Source organism: Dendropsophus ebraccatus, chromosome 1 (genome assembly GCF_027789765.1).
Source record: "Dendropsophus ebraccatus isolate aDenEbr1 chromosome 1, aDenEbr1.pat, whole genome shotgun sequence".
NCBI lineage: Eukaryota > Metazoa > Chordata > Amphibia > Anura > Hylidae > Dendropsophus > Dendropsophus ebraccatus.
The window spans coordinates 131,358,730-131,382,696 of record NC_091454.1 but is presented as its reverse complement, the minus strand read 5'-3'; the positions used below and the strand labels follow the sequence as shown (position 1 = coordinate 131,382,696).

Below are 23,967 nucleotides of genomic sequence, written 5' to 3'. Positions count from 1 at the left end.
AAGTCAGGAAATGAATGTAAGACTTGCCTGCATAATACTATAGACATTGGGGGAGATTTATCAAAGGGTGTAAAATTTAGACAGGTGCAAACTGGCCACAGCAACCAATCACAGCTTAGCTTCCAGCTCTGGTGAAAGGAAAGAGGAGATGTGATTGGCTACCGTGGCCAGTTTGCACCAGTCTAAATTTTACACCCTTTGATAAATCTCCCCCATTGTGTTAGTCTGCAGATAAAATAGAGGTGTCTACAGCCATACTTTTCTGAGCTGGTTTAAGGAGGTTTAAAACTCTGCAAGAACACACTGGGAGCTTCATGTTGCAGCACTGACCTGACCATAAACTAATACAGCGATGGGATAGCAGTGCTGCTTAAAATACCTTCAAGCTTCTTACAGCAGATCAGATTAAACTGACCAGTTAAGCATGTCATTTAATCCTGAATATGAGTATATTTGGTATACCAGAGTGGAATCTAAATTAAAAGAAAGATAAAACATCAGAACTGAGGGCAAAGAACTTCATTGCATGAATTACTTCTACAGTCAAACTGAAAGATCAGTTCCTTGCCATAGTAAGCTAGAAATGGCAAACAGGATTGGATTCTGGGCAGTAGTCTGATCAGTAAATGAAACAGGATAGGGGTACAGAGCAGATACCAGTGCAGTATTCTTGGTTTTCAGTTTTTACAAAAAGCAGGCCTTGCAATATTGAGTTTCATTCAATGTTCCTAATTTTCCAAAATGTGTTTTATTGTAGATTCGAGAATACTTGGTGCAGGTCCCTATTTGTCATCTCCAAAGATATCTTCCTTCTTGCGCTTCATCTCATCGAAATTAAATTCTGATCCAGTCATTCTCTTGTAGATGTCCTTGATGTCATTGCAGGTGGTTTCAAAATGAGTTGTTGGATCATATGTGCGTGAAATAAAGATCTACAGAGAAAAGATCATGAATAAATGGCAAGGAAAACATGTCTAAAGTTCATAAAAGAAAGCTATTAAAAGGGTATTCAAGCAGGCAGCCCAGCAAAGTCAGTAGCTGCAACCAACTGGCTGATGTCATGTTTTTGAACTCTGAAGCGCCACACAGCAGGAACAAGAGCTCTGATACTGGAGGTGGAGCAGGAGCAAGGAAGGTAGGGCATGTTCCAACTATCTGAGAAACACATGCAGCCAGCAAAAATTATGCCCCCTTGCTTTCACCAATAGCCACACAATGTTGTCAATTACTGGCTATTGGGGAACAAGGGTGTGGTCTCAGCAGCACATGGCTCCTTGCCATGTGACATTGTGGCCTATGCTGAGCTGCAATACTGAATGCAATAAAAATGGCGCAGTTTCTGAAATAACACAAAGCTATTTTCTATTGTTCTTAGGACATTCAGTGAATTTCTTCTTACATGCACAATTATCTTACAGAAATGCTGTTTCCATTAAAAACTATTTTACAACAACAGGGACATCACACATAGCAACAGTTTAACACTAATCTCACATCCCAGACATGCTGCATCACCTGTTTTGTTACACTGCTGCTCCTTCCCTCTAAATTGCTGCAACAGTGGGCATCGCTTAAGCAGCCAGCCATGGGAGTAGCAGACTACAATCCCAATCATGCAATGACGACATCTAGTCCAGGCATCTAGTTCTTCCTAGCTACTGAAGAGCAAGTATCCACCCATTTCGTTTTGTGCTCCCTCACTCCCAAGTTCACACCCTCTGCTGTTTCAGACATACAACTCACCCTCCTATAACCATAGTAATGCAACTAAGCGTGCCTGACCAAGTTAAAGGTGTTGTCCTGCAAAATCTTTCTTTCAAATCAACTGGTGTCAGAAAGTTATACAGATTTGCAATTTCCTTTCTATTTAACTACTTTAACTACTTATCAGCTGCTGTATGTCTTGCAGGAAATGGTTTTATTTTCATTCAGACACAGCACTTTCTGACATCTCTGGTTGAGACAGGAATTGTCCAGAGCAGGAGAGGTTTTCTATCGGGATCCCTATAAAAAACCTCTCCTGCTCTGGACAGTTCCTGTCTCGGACAGAGATGTCAGCAGAGAGCACTGTGTCAGACTGAAAATAAAACATTTCCTGCAAGACATACAGCAGCTGATAAGTACTGGAAGACTTGAGTCTTTTAAATAGAAAGGAAATTGCAATTCTATATAACTTTCTCCCACCAGTCGATTTGAAAGAAAGATTTTTGCCGCACAACCCCTTTAAAACTTAACTAGTTTGTAACCCTATGTGAAAAGTTATAGGCATCATTTTTGGGGCCAGTTTGTGAGGTTTGAGTGGGAAACTACTGAATAAAAATATAAAGTGAGCATTGTACCTTGTACCTTCCATAGAAGTAAACTTGAATATATCAGAATGCCTCTTTTTTTTTAAGCCATTATGACAAATTATGGGCTTTTAAAACTATGCATAATTAACCCCTTTAAGACCAAGCCCATTGATGCCCTGGTCAAATTAATGCAATATTCCTCCCCGCCTTCTCAGAGTTATAACGCCTTTATTTTTCCACCCACAGGGTGCTTCATGATCTCTAGTTTTTATCATTGTTGTAACAGAACAATTTTGATTATTTTTTTTCTGATATTTAATTTAAAAAATTCAGCTATCCTGTTTGTTTTTTTGTTCCCGTTTACGCCATTCACTGTGTGGGAACAATGTTATATTTTAATAGATCTGACAATTCTGCACGCTACGATATTATATTATAAAATTATATATATATATATATATATATATATATATATATATATATATATGATTATTATTATTATTGATATGTTTATTTTTATAATAGGCAAGGAGGTATATTACACTTTTTTAGGGAGCAGGGTTTATAAGGGTTTTTTGTAATACTTTTAAAAACTTTTTTTTTTATTACACTTTTTATACTTTAAAACATGCATAATAAAATCACCCTCTCCCCCTGAGCATATACAAAAAGACTATGCAAAAATCAGAATCAGCTACAAAGAATTCAGTATATACACAGAACATACAGTAGATTAGGTAGGCTGTAACCTTTACTGCCATTCTATTAACTTACCTGACTTTCTGTTCCCAAGTCAGTCGGAGCATACATGTCACTAATGCTAACAAACCTAAATAGGGAGGAAAATACAGACACATTAATGAGAGTGCCCCAAAATTTTCTATATTTCTGTTCTGTCTGAAAGTTATGAAGTGTCTGCTTTCAGTATTTTTTTCGATCTAAACAATAGGGCACAATATGTGTGACAGAAATTGCAGGAAAGCCTAGTTTTCGATGAAGATAATCCCCATTCAATGCACATAAACCACATCCTGCCTTCTGAAAGTAACAGAGGCTACTTGTGGACACTAGAATTTGGGTAAACAGCTTACCGATTTAATAGTGATGTACATTAGATTTTACACATTCAGTATGCAGAAAAATCATTACATTACAGAAAAGTACCTCCAGCATGATGTGCATCATACTATGTAATGATCTGTTAGCAGTAATAAAGTGACAAGCTTGCTTTTGTGAAATAAATAAAAATCTATAGATAAATCACACATACATATTTTAATCATCAGCACTTACTTCTGCTCAATGGGCTCCAGGAGTTCAAGGGCAGGTCTTATCTCCCTCTCTGGATCATTGGTTTCTACAGTAGTGCTGACTATTGCAATGTATTTTCCTTGAGCAGCCACATTGTGGGCATAGGAAATCATGCACACATAGATATCTTGGGGGAACAAAACCAATCATTAAAACGATGTATAATGTAACATGACTATTACTGCAGATCACCAAATAGAAACTCAAACATTTGTCAGTATATCTATAATCTCACCAGATTTCCTGTTGACCTGGTTTTGAGGAATGATGATCTGACAGGAATTGGCATCATTTGTGTTCTTTATTGGGTGACTCAGGATACAGATTACACGAATAACCTGCCCCACTTTGGTGACACGATCTGGAACATAACTGGGGTCACAAATCAACTGCTTGCATCGAGCAACCTAGAAGAAAGGAGGTAATGTTATTAATCCGCACAAATATGGGAGGGCCAGAAAGTGAAGCGCAGATGAATTATGTCTATACAGGAACAAAACTGTACTCCTAGAGGAACTTTATTGGCTAACCAGAAAATGTTTATTCGAAAGACTTGAAGATAGATACCACACTGCTTGACAGCTTACAAATATACTTTTGACTGATCAATAAAGCCATCACTCCTATATGTCTTCTTGTTTTAACAATTATTTAGAGACACTAGTTGTTCTGGCTTCACAGATGACAGATTTGTTGCACAACTTTCATTTGAAATACACCAACTCAAATAAATAAAACTGATATTCAGTTGCAGACATTTAAACAAAAATCTGATGTGTGTCAGCTCAACCACACTCATCTTTTTTCTGGTTGTACATTGGCTTTGGGCATAAATACGAATACTCAAATAGCATTACTTACCAATCAACTTCAGGAAAACATAAAAAAAAAAAAAAACTAACAGGTCAAGGAAGGAACCAAAGATTGGAAGGCAGATAAGAAAACAAGAAGATAATGATCTAAACAGTTCTGATTAGAGATGAGAGAAGTATAGGAAGCAAAGAGTTTCATTAAGCCCGTATTCCACGGGTCGTTGGAGAAGCAAACGAGCGCTGTCAGCGCTCGTTTGCTCCTCGATCGCCGCTCGCTGCCGCCGCTATTCAACGCGGCTGCAGCGAGCGGGTGAGTGCGGGAGGGGGCGGCGGGGAGCTGCGGGGGGGCTGCCCGGGGGATCGCTAGATCGTCCGGGCAGCCCATAGGATATAGCAGCATCTGCTGCCGATGCTCCTATTCAACGGAGCGACGGCAGCAGATCGCTGCTATATCAGTCGCTTGTTTTTCAACATGTTGAAAAACAAGCGACTGCAACGATCAGCCGACATGAACGATGTCGGCTGATCGTTGCACTCTATTCCACGGAACGATTATCGTCCGTAGCGGTCGATATCGTCCGAAAACGAACGATAATCGTTCCGTGGAATAGGGCCATTACGCTCGGCCGTCTGCTTATCAGTCGGCTGCTTCTCAGCTCCAGTCCAGGTGCCTGGAGAAGCTGGATGCAGTCCTGGGAAAAGATTCCCAACTGGGATTACTATATGGATGTGCACAACAAGGGCCATTATTACTAAATGGTGGAGGGTGTACAGGAGGGAGCATTACTACTACATATAGGAGCACAGCAAGGGGGCATTACTACTACATGGAAGAGCACAGCAATGGGGCATTACTACTACATGGAGGAGTACAGCAGGGGATCCTACATACAGGGGACAACAGATCTCCCTACTCGCTTTACTGCGCATGACATTTAACAGAGGAATTACTAGTGTTTGGGACCCTATAGGTGTAAAAAAAAGGGAAGAAAGTTCCTGAACAAGTGTGGAGCCTAAGGTGTTTGTCTGGCAGGTTCTGAAGAGATGAACTGTAGCCAGAAGAAATTGTCATGGTGGTCTGGGCCAGATGGAGAATAGAAAAAAGTGTACACCTCAGATCAAAGACATTGCCTGTGAATCACTGGGAATGACATTTCTTTTGTAAAACGTTATTTGGTCAGGGTGCCCAGAGATGGAAGAGGTAGGGAAACACTTCTCTAGATGCATAGTGGCCAGTACAATAGTCTTGTGTAAAAAAAAAATTAAAAAAATCACTGACGTGTTTAACTGCTCTGTACACAAACCAGCAGCAGTTTCTACACAAGCATGACTGAAAAGTGGGTGGATAAAAAAAACCCCCCGCTACATCGATTCATAGTAAATACTGTTTCTTTGTTACTATCTTGTAACAGCTCACTACTATAAAAAAAAAAAAAAAAAAAAAAAAAAAAGCCCTTTAAAAGAATTTTCCAGCTCCTTTGACAAAATTACCACAGGCAAAAAAACACAGTCCTGCACCACTCTAAAATGCCCAGGAAAAATGCCCCACTCAGCACAAGACTGCATGCAGGCACAAACCTCAGTGGTGACCAGGGCCGGCCTTAGGGTAGATGGCGCCCTGTGCGAAACTTTCTTTTGGCGCCCCCCCCCCCCCGCCCCTGTTGATACCCCCTAATGGTGACATAGACTAAATCTCACAGCCTCCCATCCCTCCAGACAACCCCCCACAATAAAACCACAAACGGGACAGGAGGCTGTAGGATTTAGATACAATATACTAAATCCTTCTACAACAAGCTCCACCCCTAAACCCCAGCCCCCCCAAACCCCCGATAGAAGTACCATCTATGTATGTATCTATCAATCATCTACCCCCCCGTTATATATGTGACCTTTTAATCACTTTTTGAATTTTTCTCTGGGATGTGACTTCACTAAAAAACAGCAAATTTGGACTTGGCCTATTTGGCAATTACACTGTTTACCGTGGGGGCAGTAGTTATGCACTGTTTAGCTGTTGGGTATGCTGGGGGCAGTAGTTATGCACTGTTTAGCTGTTGGTGTATGCTGGGGGCAGTAGTTATGCACTGTTTAGCTGTTGGTGTATGCTGGGGGCAGTAGTTATGTACTGTTTAGCTGTTGGTGTATGCTGGGGGCAGTAGTTATGTACTGTTTAGCTGTTGGTGTATGCTGGGGGCAGTAGTTATGTACTGTTTAGCTGTTGGGTATGCTGGGGGCAGTAGTTATGCACTGTTTAGCTGTTGGTGTATGCTGGGGGCAGTAGTTATGCACTGTTTAGCTGTTGGTGTATGCTGGGGGCAGTAGTTATGTACTGTTTAGCTGTTGGGTATGCTGGGGGCAGTAGTTATGTACTGTTTAGCTGTTCGGTATGCTGGGGGCAGTAGTTATGTACTGTTTAGCTGTTGGGGTATGCTGGGGGCAGTAGTTATGCACTGTTTAGCTGTTGGGGTATGCTGGGGGCAGTAGTTATGCACTGTTTAGCTGTTGGGTATGCTGGGGGCAGTAGTTATGCACTGTTTAGCTGTTGGGTATGCTGGGGGCAGTAGTTATGCACTGTTTAGCTGTTGGTGTATGCTGGGGGCAGTAGTTATGTACTGTTTAGCTGTTGGGTATGCTGGGGGCAGTAGTTATGTACTGTTTAGCTGTTGGGTATGCTGGGGGCAGTAATTATGTACTGTTTAGCTGTTGGGTATGCTGGGGGCAGTAGTTATGCACTGTTTAGCTGTTGGGGTATGCTGGGGGCAGTAGTTATGCACTGTTTAGCTGTTGGGGTATGCTGGGGGCAGTAGTTATGCACTGTTTAGCTGTTGGGTATGCTGGGGGCAGTAGTTATGCACTGTTTAGCTGTTGGGTATGCTGGGGGCAGTAGTTATGCACTGTTTCAGCTGATATATAGATAGATAGAGATAGATAGATAGAAGGGAAAGAGGTAGAGAGACAGAGGAGAGAGAATCATCAGACTTACAGCAGGGGCACAGGATCCTGGAAGCTGCAGCATTGCTGAGGAGGAGGAGGGAGGACGCACATGGCCGGGCAGAGGTCACAGGTCACCACACTGATGGGACCTGAGCACCCTGCAGGCTGCAATGTGGCAAGAAAAAAGTCAGCCTCCCACATGTGGTGGGTGCCGGGGCTTGTCGGCAGGGGGCGGAGCTTACCGGGATCAACCCGGAACATTACTTTGCCAGGTCCCTAGCCCGTCTATCTTCTGGAGCGCCCAAACCAACTACTATGTAAGGAGGGCAGGCGGCCAGCTAGAGGGGCGCTCTGGCAGACAGACAGAACGTCTGTCTGCCAGACCAGTTAAGTGTGCAGCTGACTGCCAGAGCGCCCCCTAGCTGGCCAGGAGTGATGCGCCCTGTGCAACCGCACAGCTCGCACACCCCAAAGGCCGGCCCTGGTGGTGACAAGCATGTAACCAACGAGACCAGTGACTGACTGCAGTGCCCAGAAGAAAAGATTGAAGCTCCACAACCATAGGAGTCCAAAGACATACAAACGTCTCCTAAAAGGGAACCTATATATGTTCAGTTCAGTTAATTCACTTGTTCAGTTCTAGGCACTGAATTATTTTTGGGTCACCAGAGTAAACAAACACATTGCACTTACTTCTCCTTCAGATTTTACACCAACAATTTTCCCATTCTCAATCACCAATTCCTCAATTGGCTTATTTAACATATAGGTTCCTCCATAAATGGCACTTAATCTGTTGTAAAAAAGACAAATATATATATGGCTCAATATGCAAATAAAGGCAGTCTGCTAAACCACAAACCGGCTTTAAACTAGTGTCTAGTCCTCTGAATAGGCAAGGCCCTGAATCAATGAAAAAAAAAATTATAATAAAAAATTGTGTAAAAGCGTGACATGGGTTTGTTTTTTCTTAGAATAATGGTGAACCTAATACTTGAAGACAACCTATGTAAAATACATAGCTCAATATACAAGCAGTTCAAAAATTTAGGCTATTTTTAGCATGAAAACCTGTGGAATTTTAAGTATCCTAACATTTCGACAGTCTGATATTTAGGCGTTTTCTGGGACATTTAACCTCTAAAGGACGGAGCCAATTTTCGTTTTTTGCGTTTTCATTTTTTCCTCCTGTTCAAAAGGACATAGCACTTGCATTTTTCCACCTAGAAACCCACATAAGCCCTTATTTTTTGCGTCACTAATTGTACTTTGCAATGACAGACTTAATTTTTGCATAAAATAAGCTGCAAAAGCAGAAAAAAAATTATATGCGCGGTAAAATTGAGAAAAACCCCCAAACAAAGCGCATTTCTTTTTCTTTTTTTTTTTCATTTTTACGCAGTTTGACTTAACTTTTATATTATTTGATGGCTTTTTAAAAAAAAATGTGCGCCATGATGTGTTCTTTCTTTCCTTTATTGCGTATATGCGACTTTTTGATCGGTTTTCATTACAATGTTTTTGGATTTGTTGCGACCAAAAATGCGCAGTTTTTGCACTTTGGTGAGTGGTTTGCGCTTACGCTGTTTACCGTGCGAGATCAGGAATGTGATAAATTAATAGTTTGTGCGATTACGCACGCGGCGATAAACATGTTTATTTATATAATGGGAAAAGGGGAGTGGTTTACACTTAAAGGAGGGTTTTTTTTTTGGTTAAAGAATACACTTTTTTCCACTTATACATTAGAAGTCCCCCTTCTAATACAACTACACTGATCTCCCATAGAGATCAGTGTAACTGTATAACACAGCACCGATCCATCAGATCGGTGCTCTATTGCTATGATCTGCTGCAGACCATTGCAATAGAATACCGAGCCGGGATCAGCGCCCCTGGACCCAGCCCAGTAAGACCAAGGGATCCCCCCCTCTGCAATCGCATCGTGCTGGGGGGGGGGATCCCGCCACTAGACACCAGGGTGTTAATTAGTGGGTAGCGGCCGCGGCGCAGCCCCCCTCTAAACTCCTCTTGCGGACATATGCCGTACAGGTACGGCATATGTCCTTAAGAGGTTAAGTGACTAAAAAGCTGTGACTGTTAAATAAAGGGAATGTGGCTCAAGTTGATAGATTGGATGTCCTGGATATGGATGTCCTGGATATAGATATATATCAGTATTGCTTCTACTTCTCACAGTAAAGGGACATAATTACTGTAATAGTATACACAATGTGCATGTGTCTTACCTTGCAAACCCCTGTGGCAGTTCTCCAAGGCCATAGAGTGGATAAAGGTAAGGGCTTTTGCCGTAACGTGCTAAAGATTCACTGTACAGCTTAATCCTGTTTATAGTCTCAAGACATGGCTGCAGCAAATACCTATTTGTTGGCAAAGCGTAAGAAAAAAATATCATCATCAATACAGTTATTGTCAATAGTATGCAAGGTTTTAAACTAGGGTTTCTAAACCTTCTACTGAGGCCTTAACAGCTGGAACATGATGCTTGGCCCCACCAACTGCATTAAACCTTGATTCACCCCCTTTACCCAATTTCTTTCCTGGGCCCAGGGAAAACCATAAACTACATTTCTAGAACAGAGAATGTCCTGGTGCAGGCTCACCTTACTGTTTAGATACTTTACAGCCTAACTAAATAATCAGTGATCATATGTGCAAGTGATTTACATATAAACCAAGTAAGCTCCTAGAAAACATGCATTCTTTTACCTCCACAGGTGTACCATAGGGTGGTGCACCATGCTGGCACAATTAACTGTGCAGAGGTCTGGACTCCCCTACTCAGCTGGCTGTCGTATAGTCACACAGTGTACACCCCTGTATAGCTATAACCATGGTATACATCAGGCTCCACATAATCCTTTTTAATCAAGCATCAAGAAGGGCTAGATGAACCTGCATTAGCATATTGTGAGAACTCCTTCAGCTCTACCCCCTTAGGCATCATTCACACATCCACATACATTTAGGACCCATTGGTTTATTGTGCACACATCTGCAATTTCTGTGGATCCATGAATGGGCTGGGATGTCACAGAGTGCAGCATTACGGACGTGTGATATCGCCTAAAGCTTCATTCACATGTCCGCAAAATTTGTCCATGATTGTGGATCCGCAATTATGGACCAATTTAAAACACATTGATTTCAATGTGCCTATTCACACATCCGCAAATTTTGAAAAAGCAGCAACAAAAATAGGACATGTTGTAGTGTGGATCAGCAATTGCAAAATGGGCCACTGCGGAGGCATACGTTGCTGTCCACAATCAAGGATCCATGATCGTGGGTCCACAATTGCGGACATGAATGAGGCCTTACAATGCGAGATGGCGAGCAAGCAATGAAAGTCAGATAGCATGTCCCACCTCTAAACAAAGCCTCAAGATTTTGTTTGGTCACAAATAAGCAAAATGAGGAGTATAGAGTTTACCAACACAATAGAACATTTAAAATACAGACTTTTTCCTCAAAACCACCCAAAAAAGAATCATGAACAAGCTGCCCGGGGGATGTGTAACACTTACTCATCAGTCCTGTACAGAGCTAAAGCGTGGCCTGTGAAGTCAACGACATCCTGACCCAAATCAAACTTCTTGTAAACCTCTTGCATAGTCGTCTTCTTTGGGTCAACCCCTTCCAGTGTCTTTGGATCATTTTCATCAAAATTTGTAACAAAGCTTAGGAACTTCTTAAACCGCCGCTTCTCAAACAGACCCATCAGGCCTATGGTGAGAGTAATCTATTAGGTGAATCTGACAATCCAACAAGAGCTAAGAACAATTTACTTTACTTGGTGCATACAAGGCAATGAAAAAAAAAAACCTTTTGGGGCACATTTATCTAAACTGTTTAAAAGAAAAAGAAGTGTTGCCTATAAGCAATCACAGAGCAGCTTACATTTTACCCCAGCGTTAAGAAAAACTGAGCTACTCAAGTTTTTCTTTTAGACAGTTTTGACAATTAAAGGCCTTAAAGGGAACTAATCACGCCGAAATTGCCCCCATTGATAAGCAAACGTGCTGGTACATTACCCAGCACGCTTCCCAAACATCCCCCTGTCCCCTCCTTTATTACCCCGCAATCTTACATTTGTGAAGTCCCGCGCCGTATGCTAATCAGCCCCAAGTAGTCATGGTGGGCTGAACTAGTCATGGTCCTGGGCGGCTTCCAGCGCCGTAATCACACCCAGAGGGGCGTGATTTAAAGACCTGCGCTCCGCCGACGTCATCTCTGGCTTGTGTTCCATGTCGTTGGCGCTTCGCATTATTCGTACGCCGCGCAGGCGCAGTATGGCGGGAGAAGACGCTGACATACTGCGCGTGCGGAAGACGCCGTAGCGCCGCCGTCGTGGAACGCAAGTGCTGCTGTAGTGGAACGCAAGCCAGAGATGACGTTGGCGGAGCGCGGGTCTTTGAATCTTGCCCCACTGGGCACGATTACGGCGCTAGAAGCCGCCCAGGACCCGGATTACTAGGCCCAGGACCATGACTAGTTCAGCCCACCATGACTACTTGGGGCTGATTAGCATACGGCGCGGGACTTCACAAATGTAAGATTGCGGGGTAATAAACGAGGGGACGGAGGGGACAGGGGGAGGTTTGGGAAGCATGCTGGGTGATGTACCAGCACGTTTCCTTATCAATGGGGGCAATTTCGGCGTGATTGGTTCCCTTTAAAGAAAACCAATCACATAGGAAATTAAAAAAAATGTATTCCCTAATTCAATGTAATTACTTATTTAATTAACATTTGTAAATAGTTTTATTTATTTTTTTCGGCCGCCTTTTTATTTTATTCACTTTTTAATTCACTGTCTCGCGCCGACTCTTTTCAAAAGAGCCGGCGCAAGACAGGAAGCTCCCGTCATCCACAGCGGCAGCAAGGCCAGACGCCTCAATCTTGACTACGTCATTTGCGTTCCTGCAGTGGAACGCAAGTAACATAATCAAGATGACGGCGCCCAGCACGAACAAGAGGATTGGGTAAAGTATACGACACAGACTGCCAAGGCAGTCTGTATCTTCGTTTTGTGTATTTATAAAGGTACAGACTGCCTTTGCAGTCTGTATCTTATACTTTACCTGATCCTCTTGTCCGCTGCAGCAAGGCCGGCGCTGTAATCTTAAGCTGTGGAACGCAAGTGACGTCATCAAGATGGCGGCGCCCTTCCTTGCTGCACCGAAAAACAGGATTGGGTAAAGTATAAGATACAGACTGCCAAGGCAGTCTGCATCTTCATAGATAGACTTAGGGAGAGATGAACTTTCATAATAGGGACAGTGAGACTTAGGTGATAGGTTCTCTTTAAGATACATTAATTGGGCACGGTCATTGAAAAAAAAAAAAAAAAAAATTATATATATAATATATATATATATATATATATATATATATATATATATATATATATATATATATATATATATTATACATACATATACACACACACACAGACGTATAAAAAGTTTTGATCAGTACAGGTGCGAGTGTTGAGATCGCGATCAAGAGAGGCAGATAGGAGAAGTATGCAAGACTTTAGGGCTGACCAGGCCTCAGACAGAGAGCTGGGAGAGTAGTGTGCGGCAACATGGTCATCTCTCGGCGCGTTCTACTGATCGGTCAGGGTCTGAATACACTTGACATGCCCCTAGGACATAGCATAAAGGAATTCCAACAGCATTCATTAGTGTAGATGATTGGTGATGTTTGTTAAGAAAGCCACATGCATGTGAGTATCGTCATGACTCTAGGACATAAGACTGATGGGTATGCTTTAAATTCACTATGTAACATTAAAAGAAAAACCTGTTTAAAGTATAGCAGCTTAACAGGTGAAATGTTAATGCTAATATCATGGGTATTTTTCCAAGTAAGGCTTTGTACATATACGTTTTGTGACTTCTTTTCATAACACAAGCTGTACCTGATAAGACAGCCCCCTTGCAGATGTAATGATAACCTTACAATAAAGGTAGAAGAATACTGTTTAGTGGTCCTGTGACCAATATGATAAAACTTGGGATTTCAACATAGTACAGGTAAGGCCAGTTATACACACAGCATTTACTTGTGACTCTAGACTTTAAGGGTACAAACACACTGGGCGGATCCCTGCTCTGTACACTCTATGGGCAGACAAACTCGCAGCAGGATGGACAACCCGCTGTAAGTTTGTCAGCAGCCCGCCCCAGTAACCCCCAGCCGCCGAAGAGTGTACATCACCGGGTCCCCGCTCCGACTTGCTTCAGGGCTCCCGGCAGGTTCTGCTCGGCCAATCAGTGCGCTGCCCCGCCGCAGTGCACTGATTGGCTGAGGGGGCGTGAAGACGCTGGGAGCCCCGAAGCAAGCCGGAGCGTGGGACCCAGTGATTTATACTCTCTGGAGGCCGGGGATTAACAGGGCGGGCTGCTGACAAACTCAGCTGTGAGTTTGTCTACCCATAGAGTGTACAGGGAGAAACCCACTGCGGATCTGCCCAGTGTGTTTGTACCCTAAAGGGGTACTTCAGTATCAGAAAACTTTATTGAAATAAAACAATGAACTATATATAGCTTGCTAATATAGTGGAATCACTAATAGTACTGGCATCAGTGTGCTTTTGGGCGGTTCACACCTGACAGAAGGACTACACAGCATTTTACTGTCTTCAGGTTCTCTCTCAATAGACAACGTATCATCCGATGATGTCACAGGAGGCTTTGCTGGTATTAGGTGTCTGAGCTCTAGTCCCACCCCAAGTGATTTCATAATCTCTGACCAGCCCCTTCAGTCAAAATTACCACCTCATGTCATATACACAGATATATCTTTATTGGGACATTTAGGGATAGTGTGCAGTTATAGCATTCTGAATTGTGCAGAGGGATGCAAATAAATGCACGAAGTTAATGCAGCAATGCAGGTGCTGCAACCTCATTGACACAGTGAAATAGTCTGCAGTGAAATTAAATGTTCCGTAACAGCTTTAATTGGGGAACTGGCAAGATTACTGCAGGAGCTGAGGAGGCAGGGTAGATTGACTGAAGGGGGGCGCTGATGGAAAGCAATACATTCTTGGAAACCTAGTACTGAGCAATTGTTACACTAGAAAGTATGAAACCAAGACCCCAAACAAAATGGGTTTTTGGTGTTTTCATAAATGCAGCAAACAGGTAAGAAACTCTACACAATTCTTCTGCAAAATGTTTATTATTTTTACCTGATGTTAGGGAACCCCTTTGGGTACAACAGTGACAATTTTACTATAACTCGTAAGCAATACCTTGTTACAGTGAAGCCCTAGATGCATTGACCCATGCCATACATTCAGTCTTTGGATAAGCACATGCACTATGCAGTTATGCCAAGAATGCTACTAGCCTCTGCAGTATAAAGCTGCTGTTTGTATTGGATATCATATGGGACAGCGGGGAAACAAGTTTAACAGATCTAAGGGCCCTATTCCACGGAGCAATAATCAACCGAATCGGCCAGATTATCATTCCGTGGACTAGAGACAACGATCAGCCGATGATCGTTGTCATCGGCTGATTGTTGATATAGGTCCGGACCTATATTTGTCGGGTGCCGACCGCGTACCGCTACGTGGAATAACGGTGTGCGGCCGGCGACTGGCGATATACATTACCTATTCATGGTGCAGGGCTCCTCTTCTCCTGCTTCTTCCCGGGTCCTGCGCGCTCCTCCAGCGTCAGGGCGACCTGTATCAGCTGACAGGCCGCTCAGCCAATCACAGGCCGCAGCAGTCCCAGCCAGTGATTGGCTGAGCGGCTTGTCAGCTGACACAGGCCCCCCTGAAGCTGGAGGAGCGCGTGGGACTCGGGAGAAGCAGGAGAAGAGGAGCCCTGCACCATGAATAGGTATGTATACTAGTTAAGCAAGAGCTGCAAGGACATCGGTAACTATGTCCGTGCAGCCCTTGTTTAACAATAAGCGGGGCCATGGAATAGGCCTAGTAAACGAGCGCCAATCTAGCAGATCGGCGCTTGTTTATCGGGCTCTATCAGCCCGTGGAATACCACCCTAAGGCAGTTCCCACATTACAATAATCTGAAGAAAACCTGAAGGATTTGAGTAACTTACTGGATGCAAGAGCCTCTGCTTCAGTGGAGGGAACCTTGTAGATTTTCCCTCCTTTGTACACAAAACTTCCTTCTATGACTTTGAAGTCCAGATAACGGGTAACTTCAGTAAAAAGCAGCATTTTCACCAACTGGCCTGAAAAACAAAGCAATGTTATATTATTTGCAGAAAAACACCACAGAATAATCATGTGCACCCTTGGCTTACGGCTCATACACTTATTGTACTCTCAAGGCTATGGTCAACTTTCCACAGTTTTTTTTTTGTTTGAATTATAAATTTCGTTCTTGAATGCAAAATTAAGCTTTTTTTTTTTTTTTTTTAAACTAGTCATTATAACAAATGCCTTATGATTTTGCTTCTGTGGAGTGTGCCTTGCCCCTGGCTATCTGTCTTCTGAGAATGAGGGAAAGGTCTGTCAGATGGGATATTTATTTCTCACAAGCTTTTTGCTTTACCCCTCCTTTGTGTTAGTGCATGAGACATCAGCAAAGAGGAACAGGGAGCTGTGCACAGCAACACAGTGTAGATAGTTGGGAGAGCATACATGGAGGGCAGTTCAGAACGCAGATTTAATTTTACCAGAGTAATGAAAGAAATTTGTTAATTTGGGCAACAAAGTTTTTTTTTTTACACAGTTATGATAACTGAGGGTCATTGTTCTTATATTCAGAATGTAGTAGTGTGGGGGCACAAAGATCGGACCTTAAAAGGCGGCTGCAAACTGTGTATTAGAGGGCCAGAAAGATGACCTGAACACAGCGCAACATTGCCAACTAACAAGTAACCATAACATGTTGAAGTCTTTTTTTCCAGACAAATGTCTATAGTTTTTAATTCACAATTCAATTCAATTGTTTATTTCAACATTCAGTACATCCTGAGAATGCAGCTTTGACAGACAACTCCTATCAGTATTTATAATCTTACCATTAGCCATAAGAAACTTGGGGATTAGATCAACATTCCAGTCTCGTCCACGTCCCATGGATTCTGGAGGGCTTCCAGGGAGGTTAAACCTTTTGTATAACTAAAGAGCAACATGAATGATAGTGAAAATGGGCTTGAGCATCTAATGTATCACATACAAAATCCACAAGTGATATAGATGAGAATCATCACAAGCAGGAATCTAAAGTAAAAGTTCTGGACCGCTCTAATTCAAGATGTTCATAGAATGGTAGAGACAAATGATAGAAGTAACAAACATGCATTCTTACATCTTCCAAGGGTGTAATGGAAGCACTCTCTCCTCCATAGTAAGAGTTGCGATCCATGTGCAACACCTTCTTTTCATTGACTGACATTATTCCTGACAGAATACATTCCTACAGGATAGAAATATAATCAAGTTACAAATAAATCACAAACAGTAAGGATATGTGCAAATGTTAGTTAAAGGGGTATTCCCCCCCAAAATTTTTTTACATTAATACATTGCCCACCCATAGCTTTCCATCTTTTCAATATTAATTTATTATGGATTCTGCACAGTTTTGCTGTTATCTAGGTGCATTCACCCCCACCAAAAGCATAAAATCATCAAATCTCAGCCCAACCTAACACCACTCCCTGCTCCTGGCCCCCACCCTCCGTGTCGGGATCACATGTCCTCAGTCTCTTCAATCGGCTGGATCAACGCTTCTAATGCTGCTGCTGATCAGTGTCTCCCTCTCCCCGATCACCTGTGTGCTTGCCCCCCCCTCCCCTGAGCTCACCTGTGGCCCCCAAGTTGTGCCCCCCCCCCCCCCGGACACCCACGGCACCCCCTGCGCCCCAGCCCCCCCCGGAGCGTTTGGCATTTGATTAGATTTATTTGATTGCTTCACACGGCACATCTATAAGGTTTACAGCCTTTATCAGAGCTCAGCTCGGGTCTCATCACCAGTCGAAAAGGGTCGTCAGTCGTGACTTCTGTGGAGAACATATTCATCCGAGAACATAACTATATGTCCATGAGCGGCAATGCTCCTTACAGTTAGATAAGAAAAGGACAGACTGCTGGGGGTGGGGTGTAAAAAACACACTGTACCCACTTTGCCAAATCTGGCAACTCCTTTCCAGGCTGTCTTGATCCCTGTGTCTTCTTTTCACCCTGATGAGACACACTTCATGTTCTGTTGAAGAAGCTAGGAGCACAGTTGTAACATCAGCAGCAAAGTGGGAACAGTGTACCATTCACAGGCTTTTCTTATATACTCCAGAGAATCCCTACTTTCACACCATTTTCCTATTCTTAGCCATGTAATTCTGCCGCTTATGAGGTCTGGGATTGAAATGGTCTATAGAAGACAACTGCAAGTCACTAAGGAAGCTGGAGATGTGCCAGTGTCACCCAAGGAAAGTCTAGGGGATGTGTTATACATGTGTGCAAGCAGTAGTTAGAAGCAGTTTCCAGTTGAAGCCCAATATTAGATATCAGCACAGTCTCCAATAGAGCAGAGACCAGCGATCTGTCTTCCAATTCACAGCAGCCCTGGAAAGAAAGTGCACTAGCTTGTAGATTCAATGTGCAGCTACAATGGGGCTTGAGATTTTCATTAATAAATTATAATCATTGATTTCTTTTAATTATTAGACATTTAAAGACAGCAGTCAGCAATTCTGAAACCTGACCATACCCACATGTCTGGATGCTCAAATCTCTCTAATATAAAAGGTCTGCGGCTAAACATTTACAGTATACAGAAATTCAGCTACAGAATACTGAACATGGTGCAAACACAGGACAAGGAGGAGGAAGCCAGAAGCAACATTAGAAAAGCTCCTGCAGCCGATATTCTGCCCACGTAAACGTGACATCGATCAGCCTAAAGCCCCTATTACACAGGGTGACTGTTAGGAGCAAACGAGCACTGTCAGCGCTTGTTTGCTTCTCCTTCCCTGTCCGCTGCCGGTCCTATTGTTGTTGAAAGACAAACTGCAACGATCAGCCAACATCGTTCATGTCGGCTGATCGTTGCCTTCTATTACACGGAACGATTATCGGCCGTAACGTGTAATAGGGCCTTTCATGTCTAAAAGGACCCTTACATCAGAACCCCCCCCCCCCCCCCAAGGGTGCCTTCACACCTGCTGGATCCAGTCCCATTCATTTCTATAGAGCACATACTCGCAGCAGGATTGACATCCCGCTTTGAGTATGTGCTTTAACCCCCCTGTTGCCCGCAGCCCTGCCCACCGCAGCTCTGCCGCCTATAGCCCCTTAGAGCAGTGATTTTCAACCTTTTTTGAGCCGCGGCACACTTTTTATACTTAAAAAATCCCGGGGCACACCACCAACCAAAATGGCACAAAATGACACTAAAACAGTACATATTATACATATAGTTAATAATATAGATTCTAAATGTATTTATACTCACTCAGTGTGAAACCTGGGCCTGTTTTCTTCTTCCCCTTGTGCTTCTCTCCTGTGCTTCTCTCCACCATACTTCTCCCCCCTACTTCTCTCCTGTGCTTCTCTCCACCATACTTCTCCCCCCGCTTCTCTCCTGTGCTTCTCTTCATCATACTTTCTCCCCCCTGCTTCTCTTCCGTGCTTCTCTCCTGTGCTTCTCTCCACCATACTTCTCTCCCCCCTGCTTCTCTCCACCAAACTTCTCTTCCCCCTGCTTCTCTCCGCTGTTTCTCTCCCCCATCCCCATGTTTCTCTCCCCCCTGCTTCTCTCCCCTGTTTCTCCCCCATCCCCAGGTTTCTCTCCCCCATTATTTTCTCCTGTTTCACAGGGGCACCATAGTTTGGGGAACTTTCCCCGCGGAACACCGAACCATGTGTCGCGGCACACTAGTGTGCCACGGCACACTGGTTGAAAATCACTGCCTTAGAGGATAAATTACTTGCTCTGGCGACGCGGCTGCATGTCAGGCTCCCGACTCCCGCTCAGCCAATCAGCACCACTAATTGGCTGAGCAGGACCGGAGCTGGGAGTCTGACATGCAGCCGCGTCGCCAGAGCAGGTAATGTATGCTCTCGGTGGCTACAGGCGGCGGAGCTGCGGTCGGCAGGGCTGCGGGCAACAGGGGGTTAAAGCACATACTCAAAGCGGGATTTGAATCCTGCTGCGAGTATGTGCGCTGTAGAAATTAATGGGACTGGATCCGCAGCGGATCTTGCTGCTAATCCGCAGTATGAGATCTGCTGCGGATCTGGTAGGTGTGAAGACACCCTTAGGGTATAAACCCACACACCGTATATGCAGCGTATTTACTGCTGCGATACGCAGCAAAATCGCAGCAAAATCGATCTAAATAACTGAACATAGCATCAAACCTGTACCAACAAATCTGCTGCGTATTTGTTGCATATCTGCTGCATATACGGTGTGTGGGTTTATACCCTTAGAGTAATTTGCTGATGAGTACACAATTGCTAGCTCCTCAGCTGATCGTTATTCTTATCACATGGAGCGATATCTGCCTAATATGGCTGTGTTCTGAGGCTCTTAGATTGACTGTTGAACTTGCAAGCGGCAGGTACAGCTGACTAAAGTCTGTGTATAGGGACCACTTGCCAAACTAGCAAATGAACATAAGCTAGAATAGCATTCACTGTTTCCTGAGACACCCTACAGTAATAAAAAGGTTTCATTCAGCTGTAATAAAAATGACGTTCTGAGGAGACTGGGCAATCTCGGCTCTACATGAAAACACCCTGTTATTCAGCCAGAACACACAGGAGATGGGAAGAGGCCAACTGCATGAACCAGTTTCCTGATCTCCACCTTACAGACCACAACCAAGACTGTTATTAAAGCTCCAACTAAACATATACTCTAAAAATGGCTTATATTAAATACCTGACTAAAATACAGAACAAAAAAAGCCATACAGAGTGAACACTCAAGAGAGCAAATCTACAGAAAAGCTACTTTGCCATTCTGAAAGATCCTGTTTTATTATCTGATGTCAACTGTGAAAGCACAAAGTTCTATAGACCTGGTCATGAGCTGTCACATATGAGCCAGGTATTGGGATCCTCCTAATCTCCTGTCAGTGATTATGACTAAGCCACTGGCCTTCAGCACACAGATACATACATTAGCTTGTGTGCATACAGTAGCCTGACACGTGTCACAAGGCAACTTAGACTGTATCTGCTCCTGCCAGAAGACATTCTGCACTATTGAGGGCAACCATCACACGGATGTGCAGTACCTAGTTCCCACTGCAGAGATGGCTTGAAATGAACAGTAGAATCTGCTGCATGGAAGCATCGTATAGTACTGTTGTTGTGAGGAATCTGTGAAACCTGATGTGTGTGTACAAGGACCACCTGGAGGTATAAAAGAGGTGTGGAGGTATAAAAGATACACACATGTCTACACTGAGGTCCATGTAGATAGCGCCTGTCTTCTCCTGACAGCACATGAGATACTGCACAGATCCCAAGCTGAAGCCTGGCACTGAGGAAATCAATCTAGCTGGTCTGGGAGGGAGGAGGATGTGGCCTCATCTCCTCTACAGTGACTGAAAAGATACCTGAATGACTGGAATGGACGCTACATTCATATAAATTGGTTGGCCACTAATATAACAAATTGGATATTTTACAAACAGCACACAAATGAATGGGATGGAGCATACCCCACTACCTGCAGTCAGGTGCAGCACTGTTTGAGAAAGAAGCCATGTCTCTCACAAAACCTTTTACTGACTAAAGTCAATGTACAAGAGGGCTTTTAACCCTGAACCATGGGAAACAAGTCTAATGGTGCGTTTACACTGATTTGTCAGACCAAGCCAGGAATGGATATAAGAGGAGAAATCTCAGTCTTTCCTTTATGACCTGTTCTCTATAATCTGTTCCTGGCTTTGGCTTCAAAATTCTGCCAGATAAATCTGTGTAAAGGCACCCTTAAAGAGGACCTGTCACCCCCCGTGCCGGGGTGACAGGCTCCCGACCCCCTGTTAGATCCCCCTATACTCACGTGATCCCGCTTCCTGAGCCGGTCGGGTCACAGAGATATCAGCGCCCAAAGCACGGCGCGCGCTGAGAGATGAGTCCGACGCCGCTGTATGCTATGGGCTGCCCGGATGATCTAGCGTAAAGACCCTATTTCATGGGCTGATACTGAGGAGGAAGCGAGCACTGACCTGTCAGATCAGCACTCACTTTCTCTGCCCAGACTATCTTTAGATAGCGGCGGTCTGTGGCCAAAACTCCTATTACACACAGTGGTGGCCAGCAGACTGTCGCTATGGTTTTCTTTAAACATGTTAAAAGGTGATTGTTGCCTTCTAACACTACCTATTACACCAAGCAATTATTGGCCAAATAAGGCAAATAATCAATTGGTAAAATAGGGCCTTTAGTTAGGGGAGAAGGAACTGAGCATTGCTGGGCTTATGCAGTACAAGGAACACCCTGTGGGCTTTATGTCCTAATTTGCATAAAACTTTTAAAACATATCTTTCTGCCAATACAACAGACTGTATGTTGCTTTTATTTTAGTCAGTAAAAAGCCTAATTTTATCAAGATCATAAGTGGAAAGGTGCCATTTCTAAACTACCATGTGGAGGAAGATATGCCTGAAGACCGCAGGGGTGGGTATGATAAGTCTGACATTCAAATAAGCAGCTGGCATGCTATGTATGGATGCACCAAACCGAAGCCTCTTTGTAACACCTCATTCACAGCTTAGCATATGTGTGCAGCAAAAAGGTATACCTAGACAGGCCCATCTAGTTTAATGGAGCAAACGCCTACTACTGGAGTCCCACACAAACAGAATGGCCCAGACTTATCAAAGAAACCAGTGCTGCCCATAGCAATCAATCAGAGCTCAGCTTTCATTTTACCAGAGCTGAAGCTGGGCTGAGATTGGTTGCTATTTTACATGCATTGATATATCTGGTAATTGAACTGAATATAGTAGGGATTTACTGAGCTATCTAACCATTTTATTTGTGGCTCATAGCAACCAATCACAGCTCTGCTTTAATTTCTCATACCGCTCTGGTAAAATAAAAGCTGATTTGACAAGTTTGTTGTAAGAATCGCAGGAAAAAACAGTAATAAATCCAGCCCCAATGTAACTACAGGCAATGTTTCATCAACTCAATGGGCTGCCGGCTGCAGTATACCTTTATTTATAGGCTGCAGATGAATACCTGTGATGTGCACTCAGGACGTGAATGGCTCTTTCCTGGCTCTTAGGCGTCATCCACACATCCGTGCACTGGCCACATATCAGGGACTGAACACATATATAACAGGACTCTGCATCATAACTTACTAGGATGCTGTGAGATCCCAAACAGGCAGAGCACCACACTACTGACCAGCTGCACACAGGTGTGTGAATGAAGCCATAAAATAAGGATCCCCCTCTAAGACATCTATGTGCTTTACCAAGGTATAAGGACAGGGACCGTCACGCCAGACAAGCCCTTATAGGAGAAACAATATCCTGTGTATACAGGTCATGCTACCTTTTATTCACCCCAGCAGTGTTATACACTGACCCAGATGTATAGTCCCAGACACAAAATCTAAGGCTCTGTTCACACGGAGTAAAACTGTCGGAATTCCACGGCAGAGCCATCCTCCGTGTCATAATGACAGTCTATGGGAGGCTCACGTGCCTCCTCTCTCCGCACTGAAGAATGGACATGTCATTATGACACTGGGGATGGCAGGATTCCGCGGCGGAGAATTATGTCAGTTTTGCTCTATGTGACAGATCTCCAACTTTATATCTTCCATGTAATGGGACTCCTGAGGCCGACCACACTTACATGCCTGTGTGCATGCTTGTCTCAGCCATCCTGAAAGGACAACAGCCTAAACCCACAGCTATAACACAATCTATGTGGTTACAGCCAGCAGCCTGTGCTCACACTTATAGATGCATGTTACCACCACAAACCAGGGAAAGCAGAAACATACTACTGCCCAGATTGGTGTACACTGCCTACAGCAACCAATCACAGCTCAGCTTAGATTTTACCATAGCCGAGAGCTGAGCCGTGATTGGTTGCTGCAGGCAGGTTACATCTGGAGCATAAGCACATCACATTGGTTATATAGACGGAGTCAGGACCATGTGAAGAGAGCTCCAACATGGAGAGCCCCTTATAGAGGGGACAGAGGGGAGGAGGAAACAGCGTGCCAGGCAGGGAGCTCGGAGTGCTATGGAGCCCAGGCTCCGGTGTAATACACGCAGCTAGCTGTATACGTGACATCCCCTGTGCGGTACAGGCCCGGGGCCTCTCAGGCGGGCAGTGCCCTCACTCCCCAGGCCGTCACAGGGAACTCTCCCTCAGGAAGTTGGAGGCCACGGGGCGGGGGTGTGGCTCGGTGGAGCCAGGCGCGGTATTGGAACACATCCTCACCGTCAGGCCGGTCCCCAGCACGATAACGTCGTATTCCTCATTCATGGTGTTCGGCGGCGGGCGACTCAGGCGTCTGTCAGCGGAGAAAAGTCGGAAGCGCGCTCACAGATTGCGCTTATGGCGGATGCGGAAGCGCAGGCAATGGAGGGACGCGGGGGCGCGCACGGACGGC

The 23,967-nt window shown here is 44.1% G+C and overlaps 1 protein-coding gene across 1 annotated transcript; it reads right to left on the bottom strand.

Annotated features, from left to right (window-relative positions):
• Positions 1–504: 504 nt before the first annotated feature.
• GDI2 (GDP dissociation inhibitor 2) lies at positions 505–23,964 on the bottom strand. Its single transcript, XM_069978941.1, has 11 exons — positions 23,796–23,964; positions 16,678–16,785; positions 16,388–16,487; positions 15,458–15,592; positions 10,900–11,098; positions 9,601–9,732; positions 8,045–8,144; positions 3,838–4,009; positions 3,585–3,729; positions 3,066–3,120; positions 505–932 (listed from the first exon to the last, which is right to left on the bottom strand). The coding sequence occupies exons 1-11, from the start codon at positions 23,838–23,840 to the stop codon at positions 783–785; spliced, it is 1,341 nt and encodes a 446-aa protein (XP_069835042.1). The 5' UTR covers positions 23,841–23,964; the 3' UTR covers positions 505–782.
• Positions 23,965–23,967: the final 3 nt, after the last annotated feature.

Bases quoted from the DNA above. Each gene is read 5' to 3' on its own strand.
- GDI2 (XM_069978941.1), bottom strand. From the start codon at position 23,840: ATGAATGAGGAATACGACGTTATCGTGCTGGGGACCGGCCTGACG. The intron at 15,593-16,387 runs GTAAGATTATAA...TTTGTTTTTCAG, and splicing joins CAAGTTTCTTATGGCTAATG to GCCAGTTGGTGAAAATGCTG. The intron at 933-3,065 runs GTAAGTTAATAG...TTTTCTCTGTAG, and splicing joins ACTTGGGAACAGAAAGTCAG to ATCTTTATTTCACGCACATA.